This window comes from Artibeus jamaicensis, unplaced genomic scaffold (genome assembly GCF_021234435.1).
Source record: "Artibeus jamaicensis isolate MK-2021 breed Jamaican fruit bat unplaced genomic scaffold, CSHL_Jam_final contig_1410, whole genome shotgun sequence".
Taxonomy (NCBI): Eukaryota; Metazoa; Chordata; class Mammalia; order Chiroptera; family Phyllostomidae; genus Artibeus; species Artibeus jamaicensis.
In genome coordinates, this window is record NW_026521281.1 from 199,205 (window position 1) to 214,505 (window position 15,301).

The 15,301-nt window shown below is 51.7% G+C and overlaps 1 protein-coding gene across 7 annotated transcripts in view; it reads right to left on the reverse strand.

The window, feature by feature from the left end:
• Positions 1-6,848: 6,848 nt before the first annotated feature.
• The window catches only part of IQSEC2 (IQ motif and Sec7 domain ArfGEF 2), a 77,294-nt gene continuing 68,841 nt past the window's right edge, over positions 6,849-15,301 (reverse strand). For 6 of the 7 annotated variants that reach the window (XM_053667447.1, XM_037153717.2, XM_053667468.1 and 3 more), the window contains 6 exons: positions 14,868-14,993; positions 12,760-12,859; positions 12,047-12,208; positions 10,244-10,417; positions 9,710-9,759; positions 6,849-9,105 (listed from right to left, as the gene is read on the reverse strand). In XM_053667447.1, coding sequence (XP_053523422.1) covers positions 8,140-9,105; positions 9,710-9,759; positions 10,244-10,417; positions 12,047-12,208; positions 12,760-12,859; positions 14,868-14,993 — 1,578 coding nt within the window. In that variant the 3' untranslated portion in view covers positions 6,849-8,139. The remainder of the gene's footprint in view (positions 9,106-9,709; positions 9,760-10,243; positions 10,418-12,046; positions 12,209-12,759; positions 12,860-14,867; positions 14,994-15,301) is intronic. The other variant, XM_053667475.1, reaches the window with a different exon arrangement.

A 15,301-nucleotide genomic window follows, 5' to 3' on the forward strand; every position in this document is an offset into this window, starting at 1 on the left:
GATCCTTTTTCCGGATGGACCAGCGGTGCACGTTTAAAGGCCAGTGGTGCGCATGCGCGCTATGGAGGGAGACCGGAAGAGAAGCAGAGGTTGGTAGGCGTTCGGGAAAACTGACACCCCTCCCTCCTCTGATGACCTCAGCCCTGTCTGGAGCCCCGCCCCAACATCTTCTGCTCTGGGGTCTTTTCGTTGTGGGCAATTGCGAGCCAACCCTTCTGCTCTGGAGCTTTGAAAGAAGGCAGGCAAGAGGCTGCTCGCTCCCCGGGGATATGGATTTTTAGAATTCTGGGACCCAATGAAAGGAAGAAAGTATTTATTTCGTCCAAGGTTATGTGTAGAGGCCTCTTAAAGATGGGGCTTCCATTCTTACCCCCAAAGAGTCATTCTGAATCAGCCTTTGAAAAACACTTTCAACTGTTCTGTATGCACATTTGTGGCATGTACTCCTACAAAATAAGCCTGAGTGTATATATTTTTAAAACTATTTGATGTTTAGCAACAGCTTATTTATCTATCGCCTATTAGTCCCTGCCTTACGAAACGCTGTTTATGCATCTATGATGCCTACAGTGGACTTATCAAACATCTGTGTGCATGGGTTATATTTATTATGTATAGCCCGTCATATGCTTTTGAGTACCTACCATGTGTACATCTACTCCTATTATATACGTATTCAATGAGTATAGGTTTATTGCAACTACTTCAAGTATCAAACCAGTACTTTGCCCATACATTAGGCATCTACTGCATTTGTGGATCATCTTTGTTATTCAGTAGTTGTGGGCCTACTGCATACAGTTTGAACACCTACCGTGCACATATTACAATACTTGTATACATGCTGATTAAGTGCTTATTTTGTGTTCACCTATGAGATTATATTCCTTCGGGCGGGGACAGTGTGGCTTTATACATCCTTAACACTTTGGCATGGTAAACAGTAAATTAATATTGAGTAAATAAAAGAAAAATGAATGTGTATTTTTGAGCAGCCTTAGTATATATTGACTGCAAAGAATATAAACTCTTTGCAAACATTTTCTGTGAATACTGTATTAAGCATCTGCTATATGCTTGAATATGTTTGAAGGGGATCTGGAGTGTTATTCCTTCATTCAGTTAATTGCTCCTAATCACATACTGTGTTGCAGCTTGGTACATCATTTTGCCTGCTTCAGGACTGAGCTAAGAACCCCTGTCTGTGGGAGCAGGGCACACTGGTAGGAGCTTACACTCTGAGGTCAGAGAGGTCCAACTTCTAGTTCCACCAGCTTTCTGCAGTTTTCTAATTATATGACCTTCAGCAAGTCCTAACCTCTGAAACAAGTGGGGGTTATAATACCTCCCTTGCAGGACTGCTGTATGGTATCTGGCACATAGAAGGACCTTGGTATATGTTAACCATTATTTTTATTTCTGAGAGTCAACAACCAATATAGCAAATCTCGTTGAGAATCTCCTTTGTTCTAGGGATTGTGCCTTGTGATTTTGTATTTTTTGTCACCTGAATCCTTATATTACCTTAAATGTTTGGAATCTTTATCCTTACTTCATTTGTGAAGAAACTTGTCCCGAGTAACAGAAATAGTAAAGTGACATCCTTCTAGTTTTCTAAGTGTCAGGAGAAACCTCAGTGCCTTTTCACCAGGAACACAGGTGAATGAACCAATTGAACAACTGTCTGGATGGGAAACAGAAAGCTAGGTGAGGTGATGCTAATAACAGCAAACTCACTAACCTCTCGTATGTGTAAGAATCGGACAGTCCACACAGCTCTTTCATACCAATTATCTTCCTTAATCTCTGCAACAGTCTTGGGAAAGGGGTAGGCTAATTTACCCACTTTTGAGACGAGGAACCATGTTCCAGAAAGATTAAACAATTTGCCTACTGTTACACAGGAAGTTGCTGACTCTTGGTCAAATGCTCTTCCTTGTCATTTGCTCTCATCGGGAATACAGCTGGGCAGGAGAATGAAGAAGGTGGGAGGATACGCCAAAACCTAGGCTGAGGGAAGTTTGGCATTTCCATCTGGAGGCAACTCAGTGAAGGACAAAACACATGCGTGAATCAGGAGTTGGGAGACCAGGTTTGATCCAATTCATTCATTTACAAAAATTTATTAAATTCATACTATGCACCAGGCATTTTTCTGGGCCCTGGGAATATAATGGTGACCAGGACAGTCATCGTTCCTGCTTTCCTGAAGCTGATATTCATCTACCGAGATCTGCCAACTACCTCACCTCTCTTCCCTGAGCCGTGATTTTTCTCGTTTATCCACTGAGGCACTATAATCTCTTCCTCAGAGGATAGTTATGAAGATTAGAGATAATAATGACTGACATTCAATAAAGAGCCAGGTGCTATGAAATAGGTGTTGTTATCCATGTTTTACAGATGAAGAGACTGAAGCTCTGGGAAGTATTAACTTACTCAAGTCACAGGGCTAGTAAGCAGCAGAGCCAGAATTCAAACCCATTGTCTGACAGCCATGCAATCCTGCCCATAAAAGTCTCAAGTGGTGCTCCTTCCCTAACACACAGTAAGGTGCCCAGGAAATGAATTCCTTTTTCAAGCCTTAGGTCTTGCCCTAGTCTGGGCACTGCAGGGTTAAGAACCGGGAAGCACCAGGGAGCTCACCTTGGACAAGGGGCTGGCAAGCCCCCAGGAAAGAGGGTCTGGCCTGGAGCTGGTGCAGCGCTGTCATTGGAAGGCTTGGTGGGCTCTTGACTACACTCACCCCCTCCATGTTTCTTGGATGAGTGTGACTTTGTGCCTCACTTTTGTGATCTGTAAAATAGGGTCCCTTCCAGTTCTGAAGTAGTGTGAGCTGTGAGTTCTGACTCGTAGAGAGTTCTGGAATCCATCCCCTCCTGGCATGTCATTTTCTAATCTTCTACGCCTGTGAGCACCATTTAGTATTTGTAGCCTTTATTGAAAGAGGTTCCTCAAGGTGTCAAGGTATCTGTGTGAACTCAGGAACCATATAATGGAGAGAGATAGAGAAATATAGATGTATGTTATGTGCTTAATACAAATAACAATTAAACATAGTCATAAGGATAATAATTCTAAATGAATTATAATAGTAGTGGATTATAGCTCATTGAAAAAATAAGAATCCGTATCTCCACATTGAAATAAATGATGGAAAAGGGAAAGCTCTTTCTTAAAAGGAAGGATGGAGTTAGAAAATCATCTATAGATGCTTAAACATTTTTCAAATAAACAAGCAAACTCTTAAAGTAGCTATAACACTTACTGCCCAAGTCTTGGTTCCTGAGTACCATTCTCAATCCAAAAGAACCAGGAGTTCTAGGAAAAACTGGTTGAGGCCAGGCCTGGGCCAGAGAAAGTACAAGATAGACCTGGAGCACCTTGTGGTGCCTGAAAACAAGCGTTCGAAGAAAGATGGGGACCTGACAAAAGGGCACAGGCACCAGCTCAGAGCACCTCTGGATGGCCAAATATGAGGCATCTGAACATCAAAATAAAGAATGATAATACTGGATTACGTATAACCCATTGAATAAAATAGGCAACCATGAGTCCGTGAGGATATCCATAAATACATTAAATGTAGGGGAGGGGAGAACTCTCCCTTAGAGTGGCAAACCAACTAACGGAAGTCAAAGGAACGATGGCATTTGAAAATCACTCTTTGGCTGCCTGGAGAATCATCAATGAATGCCAAAACTGGTGGGTGAACATTTGAGGAGTAATAGAATATTGATATTGTTTCAATGCGTCTCTCCATAAGATACTCATTAATGACAAAGGGAAAAATAGTGATTTTACAGTGGAAACACCCTGTGGCCCAATGTATCACCTGGTCTTACTCTTGCTCCTACTGAAGTCTAGGTGAGAAAACCTGTGGCAGCAGGGGAATGAGGATGCGCGCCCTGCCCGCCTTCGTGCCGTCACCCCGGGCTGCCCTTCCCTGTTTCTTTCTTATTAGTCCACGAACCCATTGCGGACTCCTACACCTTCATGCCTTTTCATATGTGCTTCCCTCTGACAAATGCCCTTTTCTTTACCAGGTTAATTCCTACTCAACCTTCAAGACTCAGTGAAAGGGGCAGTTTCGGAAACACTTCCCTGGCCTACCCCACCCCACCCCCAAGTTGGGTTTTCCTCTTCTCTGCGCTCCCATCACGCTTCCTTCCAGGCCCGTACTTATTATACTGTATTGGCATCGTCCCACCAGCCTGTCCAACTCCTCAACATCTCCACCCATACTGTCTAATACGGTAGCCACTACCCACATGTGGCGACTGAAATTGAAATGTTTAAATTTGGTTCCTCAGTGGTGCTAGCCACATTTCAAGTAGCCACAGGTGGCTAGGGGTTCTTGTATTGGGCGGCACAGTTACAGGACACTTCCACCATCATAGAAAGACCATTGGACAGCAGTGGTCCGGGACAAAGGTAAGAATCTCAGGCTCTTTGAGATTCTAGGACCTTTGTACTTTGTTATGTGCTGTACCGCCCCATCCACATTCCTAAAGAGATTGGGAGTAGAACCTTTGATGTGAGAACAACCGATGGGCTTCTTGACTTCAGGCCCTCAAAGGTCAAGGCATTGTTAAAGAGGGGAGGAGCTGAACTGTGCCTCCACTGTCTGATCAGTGAGCCTCCCAGGGAGAGGGGGAGATGGGGCAGCAACAGCCCAGTGCTGGGACTGCACCGAGGAGGGGAGGAGGAGAACATGGGAAAGAGCTGAAGGAAGCATGAGGATGTTCCAAAGGGGCCCCAAAGCTTGGTACATCGGAGCATCAATCAATAAATCAACCAAACATAACTTACTCTAAGATTTAGCTTAAAAGAACTATTCAGTCGTTCATGCAAATCAGCCACGTTTTAGTGTCATCTATGCTGCGCCAAGCACTGTGCTTGGCAATGCTCTGGACAAAGATGATTTCAGACCAGTGTCACTCTTGAGCCACTTTATATAGCCTAGTGGGGGAGATAGATAATGATGTGAGGGATCTCAGAAAATGTGACCAAGAGCACATTCTTCCAGGGATGGATTCTTTAAGCCCATCTCACGAGAGTGAGAAAAGCTTCATCAGGGATATCGAGGAGAGCACATCTGGCAGGGAGCCGGCACAGGTAAAATACAGTTGACCCTTGAACTACGTAGGGGAGAGGGGTAAGGGTGCTGACCCAGCGCAGATCCGAAATCTGCATGTAAATGGACCCGTGCAGTTCAAGCCCATGTTGTTCAAGGGTCAGATGTACTGAGTTGGGAAGTTACACGCAGGCTTTTTCACAGAACTGGTGGATGTCCAAAACATGGGCTAGGAATGAGAGGACCACAGAGACTGGCTGGGGCCACATGGTGGAGAACCTCCAATATCAGCGCAGTGAGTTTACATTTCTTTCTGCAGGTGGCTGGAAACAGCCAGCTGTGGGTCTGGCAGGAGGTAGGTATTTCACATGCATCTGTTAACAATTGTCCTGCGAGACTATTGTCCTGCGAGACTATGATCCCTATTATACAGGTGAAAGATCAAGCTGCAAGGGGATAGAGGACTTGCTACAGGCAACACAGTCAAGTGTGTAACTGAGCCAGGAATCAAGTGCTAAAACTGAACTTTGGGAAAACAATACCAGCATGAAACTGAAGGTGGGAGAAGAGGGGCACGATCAAAGGCAGTGCAGCATGGTCTACCGAGGAAGACACAAAAGAGTGCTGATTGGACTTAATTTCTGACTCTCCAGGTCTAAGCTCTTCAAAGGCTTAGGTCTGGTCCTTGAGGAGGCATGAAGTGCTCAGATGGCCCCAGCTGCTGCTTTTGCTTAAATGTGCACATGAAGAAAACGGGCACTGGTTGAAGATGCTCTAGACGAGGGTCAGCCAAACCATGCCCTCTTAGAGGCCATTCCAGACTCTAAAAATGCACCAACACTTTGACTGATTGCTGCTTCCAGGGACCCGGCTGTCACTAACCAAGAGCCATTGTTTTGCCCTACTCCTCCCGGGCTCTGTCGAGGACCAGGACATAATCAGCAGTGCTGGAAACATGCCCGTTTCATAGGGAGGCCGTTCGGGGGGACTGGAAAGGAGTCGGGAACTCCCATCTTAACTTGCTTTGTGGCCTTGGGGAAGATCCTTCACTTGTCTGGGCCTGTCCCCTCCTCTGTAAACGGAAGGGAATCCAGCTATTTGTTATCTAACATTCCAAGCATATACACGGAGCTCTTAGAATGTATCCAGCCCTTGGCTTCCGGGCCCAGGTCACCATCCCCCTCAAGGGCAGAAACGTGGCCAGCTGTGGGGAGGGGAGAGGACTCCAAGGCCAAGCCAAGCCAGCCACGGGAAGGGTAAATATTGATGCCGCAAAAGTAGAAGGAAGTATCCAGCCTGTGAACGGAAGAGAAGGGAACTAAGTAACTTGCTGAGCACCTACTCCACGCTGATTGCTTGGCATTTGTTACCTCTGTGTGGCAACGGCCCATCACCCTAAGTTTTAAACTGAGACACCCACTCAGAGAGGGTATCTTTCCCAAGTGCACGTACCTAGCAAGGAAAACCCCCGGCATTTGAACCGGATCAACTCCACAGCTCAGAGCCTCGTTACTTTGTTACTTTCTTATGCAGACCTTTAGTAAAATGAGGAAAACCTGCCTCACCCTAACCTCCCACTCAGTCAGAGCACCTCACCCACCCAGTTGCCTGAGCGTCTCCCATTAGTGAGCCTCACCTCCCAGGGCTCAGGCCTCTCCCATTAGTGAGCCTCACCTCCCAGGGCTCAGGCCTCTCTCTCCCCGGGCTCCAGCATGGGGGAGGGGGCGTAAGGAGGAGGCAGAGGCAGGAGGTGAGCACAAGGTCTTTTATGAGGCATCAAATATACATTCTTATATACAAGGAGGAAAAAAGACAATGCCTGAACCCCAGCTCCTCTCCACACGGCCCCTCCCGCTGCCGCCCTCCCCTGTCCCCAGGCCCCACAGTGCCTGGCCCTTCATAACGCCAGGGTCTGTCTGTCTCTACTGCAGTCCATGGTGGAGAGGGGAGAGGGAGGCAGGAGCTGAGAAAGGAGCTGGCGATGCAGGTCCAGAAGAGGAGCTGGGGCTTGTAAAAAATATATTTATAATAAATAAACAGGGGTGTAAAGGGGCTGGAGAGGCAGCGGAGATTTTGATGGACAGAAAGACTCAGGCATCCTGGCTCCCAGTCCCCACTCCGATGGCTTCAATCTCTGCCTCAGGAAGGACCATCTTGGGCTCATGGTGGCCTTCTGGAAGCTTCTCTCCCCAGGGCTGATGCTGGGTGCCCTGCCCCGGCGAGGTGTGTGTGGGCGATGTCTGTAAAGTGCATTGTCTTCCATTGTAGGAGGGGTAGGTGTAAGGGAATGGGGGGGCATGCAATATGGGTGAGGGAGGGTAGTGCCCTCCTCATCCCAGACCTGAGCCCCCCCCCCCCAAAATATGTCTGGACTTTAATCAGGATAAGAACGTTGCAAAGAGGGGCAAGGTCCTGAAGCTGAAGAAGCCAGGGCTGGGGCATAGACTGGCTCTGGAGAGGAAGCACTGCCCCGTCTGGGAATAAGCATAAGTGGGGGCCCACCCACCTAGTGCGTGGACAGTCCATGTGTCCCCCGGCAGGCGGAGAGACACATGGAAGGGTGTCGTCAGGCCCTGAGGTCAGAGAGAGGGCCGAGCCCTAAGGTTCGGCCACAACTCTACAGAGCTCCCTTCTAGGCCCACACGGCCAGAGGCGCCCTGGGGAAGCCTTTGCCTTCACCCCTCCTAACACCTGCCCTTCCCTACAAGCCAGAGCTGACGGGAAGCTCACACTGGTGGGGAGGTCTGAGGTTACCCAGCTAGACCCGGGTGTGGGGGAGGATGAAGAGAGGAAAAAGAGGACGAAGATCTCCAAAAGGTTCCCCCTAGAGCTCGAACTCTGGGTGTTCAGGCTTCAAGTGGCAAGGATGCTGGAATTTGGAAGGAAACCCCGCGGTGACTGTTAGGGTTAGAGGAGGGGTCCCAAGGCAGGGAGGAAGTGGGCAGGAGGACATTTCTATGTGTACATATATTTTGGAAAAACTGAGGAAGCAGAGAGGGTGCAAGGCCCTTCTCCCGTGGATTCCCCAGACCTCCTCGGGTCCCAGCTCGCTCTTCCATTCATCACACCACGGTGCTGATCCGACTGGGCTTGGCCTTAGGGTTTGCAGTGGGGGGGTTGGCTGCGCCAGGGGGCCCAGAGGCGTGCAGTGGGCCATGGGGGGACGTGGGTGGCAGCGGTGAGTGTGGGGTATGGGGTGAGGGTGGGGGCAGGGGTGGGTAGGAGGGGTGGGGTGGGATGGGTGAGTGTGGCGACAATGGTGACTGAGGGTGGTGGGGGTGGGAGTAGGAGCCCCCTGGTGGCCGGGACCCTGGGCCCCCAGAGGCCCCCGCTGCTGGCATCATCTGTGGGTGGTGGCTGAAGATGAAGTGCTTGGGGCCCTGTTTGTGAGCCGGAGGGTGCTGGGGAGCAGGACTGTACAGGGGCAAGGGGGATGTGGGTTGGTGCAGGGGGTGGCGGCCATGTGGAGCAAACTGAGGGTGTCCTCCAGCTCCGCGTCTGGGAGCTCTGCCCGGCCGGCCCAAGGTATAGTGCTGGGGGCCCGGAACTGGACCGTGGGCATGGAAGTGGCGATGTGGCCCCACAGGTGGGGCTGAGGCGGGGGGTGGTGGGATGGAGCCCAGTTGGGGCAGGGGTGGGGGCTGCTGAGGAGGCGGGGGCAGAGGGGGTTGCTGGGATGGGAGGTAGGGCGGTGGGGCGGGGCCTGGTCCTTGGCAATACTGGGCATGCAGGGCCTGGAGCTTGGACTGCCCATCGGGCAGCACCCCCAGGCCACCGTGGCTGTGACCATGGTGGTGGTGGTGGTGGTGGTGGTGGGTGGAAGAAGCAGATGAAGAGGAGGCAGAGGCCTGGCCTGTTGGCGGTGGCGGCATCTGGAAGGGCCCCTTGCCCCGCTTGCTTCCAAATAGGGAGCCCAGGAAGGATGAGGAGTTGGAGACGGGCCTCTGGCTCTTGTACTCCTCTGGCGGCGGGGGTGGGGGCGGAGGTGGCATCCTCTGGTGAGGGCGTGGACTGCTAATAACGGACCCCTGGAAGGGGGAGGGGGGGAAGTCAGGCCAGTCTAGACGTCCTAAATCCCCAACCTTAAACTCCCCCTGGGCCCCGAGGGCTGGAGCTGGGGAGCCAGGAAACCCCACAGCATCATGAAAACCGAGTAACATCCTGTACTTGTACATGGAGCTCCCCGGCTCGCAGAGCTCCGCTGTCACATCCACTATCTCATCTGAGCCTCAGCTGGGAGAGGAAGAGGAAGAATTAGCGGTTCCTCCTCCTCATCCCCATTTTGCAGGCGGACAGAATGTTAGGCACAGAGAGACAGAGTAACCCGCTCAGGCTCCAAGAGCAGGAGTAGGAGGTAAGAGCTTCCTCCCGGCCCAACGCCAAGGGCCTTACTACTCAGAGTCGGCCCAGGGGTTGAGAGGGGAGGCTCGGGAGAGTGGAAGACAGACTGAGAGACAGGCAGAGTGAGGACAGACAGAGTTGAAGACAGATGGAGAGAGTGGTTGGCTGGGAGAGGCAGCAGCAGGGTTCCCAGCAGGGAAGAGGCGGGAAGCAATAGGGCCCCTCCTCCTCTGGGGTCCAGGCAGGGCAGGGCTCATGCAGAGGACGAGTTGGGCAGGAGCTGGCACTTACTTCGATGGTGCTGTCCAGCGATCCCACGCTGTTACGCCGCCCCCGCTTCCCTGCACCCACAAGCAAGGAGCCCAGCGTCAGAGTGGCCACCCGCCCTCCCCACCCTGCTGGGCTCCAGAGCTGGGCGCCAGGCCTGGGCCCCTCCCAGGGACAGACACCCCTATTCCCTTTCCCCCCCTGTTGAAGAGGGGGGGTGGGGAGGAGGAGAGGTGAAGGAAGAGGAGGAAAAGGAGGAAGAGATGGAGGAGGAGTAGAGGTGGTACTGGAGAAATAGAAGAGGAGAGAGAGGAGAAGTGGAGTAGCAGAGAGGGGCTAAGACTGTGGCCCCACTTCACACTCCCGGGCCCAAACCCTGGGCTCCACCTGCTCTGATCTGGCTCCCAGGCCCCTACAGCACAGTGCCCGAGCCTCTGGATGAAGGCAGGGGCATGCGTGTGTGGCAGGTGCAGGGAAGGCTGGCAGTCAGTGAGAGGAGGCAAAGAGGACACCGGGTCCCACGTCTCCCCAGCCAGGGCAGGGGCCCAGAAGACTTGCCTGCGTCTGAGAGGTCTCTCAGGGAACTGCTAAGTGCGCCCCTTTTGAGCCCATCGCCTGCTCCATAGGTGTCCTCCAGGCTGCTTCTGGCCAGAGTGCCATTTACTGAGTCCTTGGCCCCTCCGGGCTGTGACGCGTTAGGCCGCATCATACCTTTCTGCTTCTCCAGCTCAGCTGGGTGGCAGTGGGGGCGACAGGGATTGAAAGTCAGGAAGAGGAGTGACAGGCCAGCTGACTGACCCAGCTCTCCACGGGCCTTTCCCCTCCTCACCCACTGTGTCCCCAGGGCTTCTGGTTCGCCCCTTGGACCTCCAGCGCATCCCCACGGCTACATTTCCCAAGCCCCCTACAGTGTCCAGCCCCCTCTTGCACCATCTCCTCTGGCCTGGTCTTTCTTTCCTCCCTCTCAGTGCCTCCCCCTCTCCTCCCCCTTCTTGCTTTCTCCGGCCCCTGCCCACTCTCAATTTGGTCCTCTAAACCAGACCTGCCCTTTAAAACAGAGCTTTACAGTGGCTGGTTCACAGTAGGGGCCCTTCTAGACTGTGGCAAAGGGCAATCATTCCAGAATCTGCTCAGTTCTCAGAGACTTTGCTGCAGAGCAGAGGGTTCCTGGAAGGGCAAGAGCAAGAAACGGACAGGAGCCATGTCCTCTAGTATGTGTGAGCAGTACGCTGGGCCCTATGTGTCCTCGATCTCTGTCAGTCTTCACAAGAGTCCAGAGGTAAGTGTTATCATCCATATTTTTCAGAGGAAAAAAAAAAACACTGAGAATCCAAGAAGTCATAGAGCTTACCCAGGGTCATAGAGCTGAAAATGGGGAAGTCGACATTCTAGAAGCAGGTGTGCCTGAGTCCAGAGCCTGTGCTGTTCAGCCTCCTTATACCCCCACCACCCTGCAGAGGTCATGGAGCTGTGGGTCCCCCTCCCCTTATCTTGGTACGCTTATCCCTGTGTCTGAACGTCTCAAGGATCTGGTGAACTAAAACGTGTGGCCCTGCCTTACTGAGGAGCAGAGGAGACCCTGGAAATGTGGAGGCCTTACCCAGAAGCTGTCTTCCATCTCTCTCTCTCCCCCCTCCCTCCCTCCCTCCCTCCCTCCTTCCCCGCTTAATACCACGTTATATAACTGTAACTGCTTTGTTTGGAGGACAAACGACTTGGACAGCATTGGGAAGAGTGAGATGTAATCACACTATTTTCCATTATACATGATCGAAATGACTTGGTGTGGCCCCTGGGGGCTGGGAGGATGGGTCACTGGGGCCCAGCTGAGGAACTGGCATGTGGGGAGGGGAGAGGAGAGGAGAGGTTGGGAAGAAGAATATCATTTGCTGGTCACCTAGAATATTCAACACCAGTGTCCTGCTAGCGTGGAGGGCACTATGTTGGCCTTATCTCGTTGAAGCTCCATAACTCTGTGAAGGAGATTTCCTTATCCCAATTTCATGGAGGAAGACAGTCAACCAATCTGCCCCAGCTCACCCAGATAATAAGTACCATACCTGGGGTCTGAAACTAGAGTCCTACCTCCAATACCCTGATTCTTCTCCCTGACGCCTTTCATTAGCAAGAAGAGTTGCTCATAATTAGGGCTTGGAATAATAATCAGAAGTTGACAGGTAATGAGCCCCTTGTCACTGAAGGTATTCAAGCAGAGGCTGAAGGGTTCCTGGAATGAGGGTAGGTACGTTGGGCAAGCTAACCCTCAGCTCAGATTTTCAGAGGACAGGGTTCTTGGTGTCGACACGGTTCTGTATCAGGACAGGGTGAGGAGGGGGAAGGAGAGATGGCGGGGCTACTCACACTCCACTCGGTATTTCTCCATCTCTTGCACCTCAGCGATGGACTCACGCAGGTCAGATGTGAAGCGTAGCCGATCCTGGAGGCTGGGGGCGTTGAAGATGATGAGGACTTTTCGTTCCCCGCCAGGCACTGCAGACAGCAACTTGATCCCAAACTGGTAATCTGTGGGGCAAGGGGGGGGACCGGCCCCTCTGTGAGGCCTAAAGCATGATGGCCCATACGCAAAACGCGTTCTTTCATGTCCAGCTCTGATTGAGCCTCTTATCTGTTTGAACATCTTCAGTGGTTCCCTTTTGCCCCCAAGAACCATCTGGGAGTCATGGCCACGTTACTCTCTCTACTCTGGGATGTAAGGGCAAACTCAACTCTGGCTGCCCTCTAGAACCCCTTCCTTTACACCTCTGCCTCTGCTCACATTGCTCCTTCTGCTCAGGAGGCCACCCCAAAATGGCCTCTGGCTCAGTCTTTCAAAGCACAGCATCACTGCCATCTCTTCAGCCCCCCAGAAACCTCACACACCGTGGGACCATGAGCTCCCCAGGACACAGAGCTGAGTCATACTCCACCCTATCCTACCCTGCATCCCAGGACCGAGTAGGTGACCTCAGCCCACTTATCATGGACTCCCAAACTGGAGGTTGGTGTGGATGCAGGATAAGCATGGGGGCCATGGCATAGACTCTCAGGATGATGGGATTCAAGGAGGGACTCACATGAATTCTGGAAGAGCTGCATGTGCATTTCCACCAGGGGAAAAGACTGACGGAAGCTGTACGTCACCAAGATCTTCTTCTTCTGGAAAATTTTGGTGACCTTTGGCAGGGGTGGGAAAAAGACAAGAGGCAGGGTTTGGGGTGGGGAATTTCCAAATGGCACCTATTTCTCATCACCTCTCTCCCCTCCCACTGCCACTACCACTACCAGATGTATACACACAAACACACATACCCACAAACTGGGGAGAAGTGAAGCTTGAGGAGCAGAACAGGAGACGAGAAAATGCAAGTTCCTGATGTAATGACTACGCACAAACAGGTGTTTGCAGCTTTCACAGGAAGTAACTGAACGCTGCTTCCTCCAGGAAGCCTGTCCTAACACCCCGCAGAGATCCAGCCCTGCCTCCCAGAGTGCTGGTTCAGTGCCTTTCACTATCCTCTGCCTTAAGAGAGCACTCTGAGTGTGTGATCGCTTCTTACTGGACCAGGAGCACCAAGAGGCAGGAGTCTGGTTTTCATATGCTCGCCCACTCACATGGGGCCCAGCACACAGTGGTAATCTCCACTGAACCAACGTATACAGTTAATGTCTTCGTGTGAACAACGCAAGGTCTTTATCAAGAACTTGATATAGTCCAGGGCACCCTGGACTCAACGAACACAGGTTGTGAACACCTGAGACACTCTGCAAGCAGAGAAGTCTGCAATTTGCGTTGAAAAACACATTATTTGAGCCCTGACTGGTGTGGCCCAGTGCGTCGCGCTTTGCCCCACACGCCCAGCTGGGAGCGTGTGAGCGGCAACTAATCGCTGTTTCTTTCCCTGTCTCTCCCTTTCTTTCCTTCTCCCTAAAAATAAAGAAAATCCTTTTTTTTATAAAGATTTCAGGAGGGTTAAAGTATACAGGTAGGCAAAATATTTGTTTAGTCCTTCGGACTGTGAGCTCCCCAAGAATAACAACTAAGGCTCAGTGGTCTGTGTGAACCCAGTGCCTCTCGGAGGGCTGGACACACACAGGGACCACTGTCTGAGAGACGTTGAAACATTTACTCAGCAGCTGTACGGGCCAGGCACTCCTCTGGGTTGGGCTACTCCACATCTGACCTCTTATTTCATCCCTAGGAAAACCCTATGAGATAGGAAGTAGCCCCATTTCACAGAGGAAGAAATTAAGGCTCAGAGAGGGCATTGGAGAGGTTTCACCTAATGCAGCAATTCTCAAGTGGGAGTGACTTTGCCCCCCAGGGGACATTTAGCAGTATCCGGGGACATTTCTGGTTGAAGAAGTGCTACAGACATCTAGTAGGTAGAGACTAGGGTACTACTAAATATCCCACAATGCACAGAACAGCCCCCACAACAAAAGATTATCCAGCCCCAGATGTCAGTAGTGCCGGAGTTGAGAGACCCTGCTGTAAAGGAGAGAAGATCAAGGCGAACAATTCACTGCCCTCAAATCCCCGAGTGGAGAGAGAACTTGTTCTCTGTGATCCCAAGGGCTGAGTGACAATCGTTGGAGGAAGCCCCCTGGGAGACAGACTCCAGCAATCAGAGCTGTCTGGCTGGGAAACAAGCTGCCAAGGCAGCCTTCAAGGGCACCGTGCAGGACGCTGCTGTCTGCCCTGGGTCAGCGGTTGAACAGGAGACCCTGAAATTCCCTTCCCTCCTGCAGAGTCCTCAGAGTCCCAGTGGTAAAAGACTTTCATCGACACTGGAGATGAGCTCAGTTTTAAGAATTGCTTCAAGCACCCTGACCACCTGAAGCGCTCAGACTGAGCCCAGGGTCACAGGTTCACCTTCCTCCGCCCACACCTTCAGGTTATTGAGGCAGATGGGGACCTCTCCCACCACTTCTGAGATTGGAAGCCTATCATCTCCCCTGATCCTCACATTTTCTGTCCTCATGTGGTTGTCACTACCTCCAAATGGATCCGGGAGGTAAAGGGGGGAGCAGGGGAAGTCAATACCTTGGCCAGGACTGCAGAGAGAGAACACGTGGCGGAGCACCACACCCACCCTATCTGCACTACTGTTAGCGTGGTTCCCAGCGCACAGGGGCCCAGTTCATCGCCTCCTCTCCATCTCCTCTCCTCCAGTGCTCTTACCACGAGGAGGTCATTGAAGAGGAAGACTTCCCGCTGATGCAACCCTAGCCTCTGGGGGCGGTTTGGATCTGGCACCTCATATAGCTGGCAGCAGCAAACCAGTCTACGGTGAGGAAGAGACAGGACCTAGACAGGTGCGGAGAAACAGGTGTCAGCAAGCGCAGCACCGCCGCTTCAGGCACCTTAACGTTGACGGCAAGAGGACATTTCCCCTTGATGCACACAAGGAGCCTAAGAAACAAAGGCCCGGGCTTTTCTGCCGCCTTGCCTTCGTCCTGGGAGCTCCCTCTGTCTGGAATGCCTTTCTTGCCCAGTTTCATATGGGCCACACTCCACTTTTCCCCCAGATCCCAGCTCCAGTGCCATTTATTCCAAGAAGCCATTCCTGCTCTCCAAGGACTGAAAACAACCTCTCTCTCCTTTGTGCTCCCCTA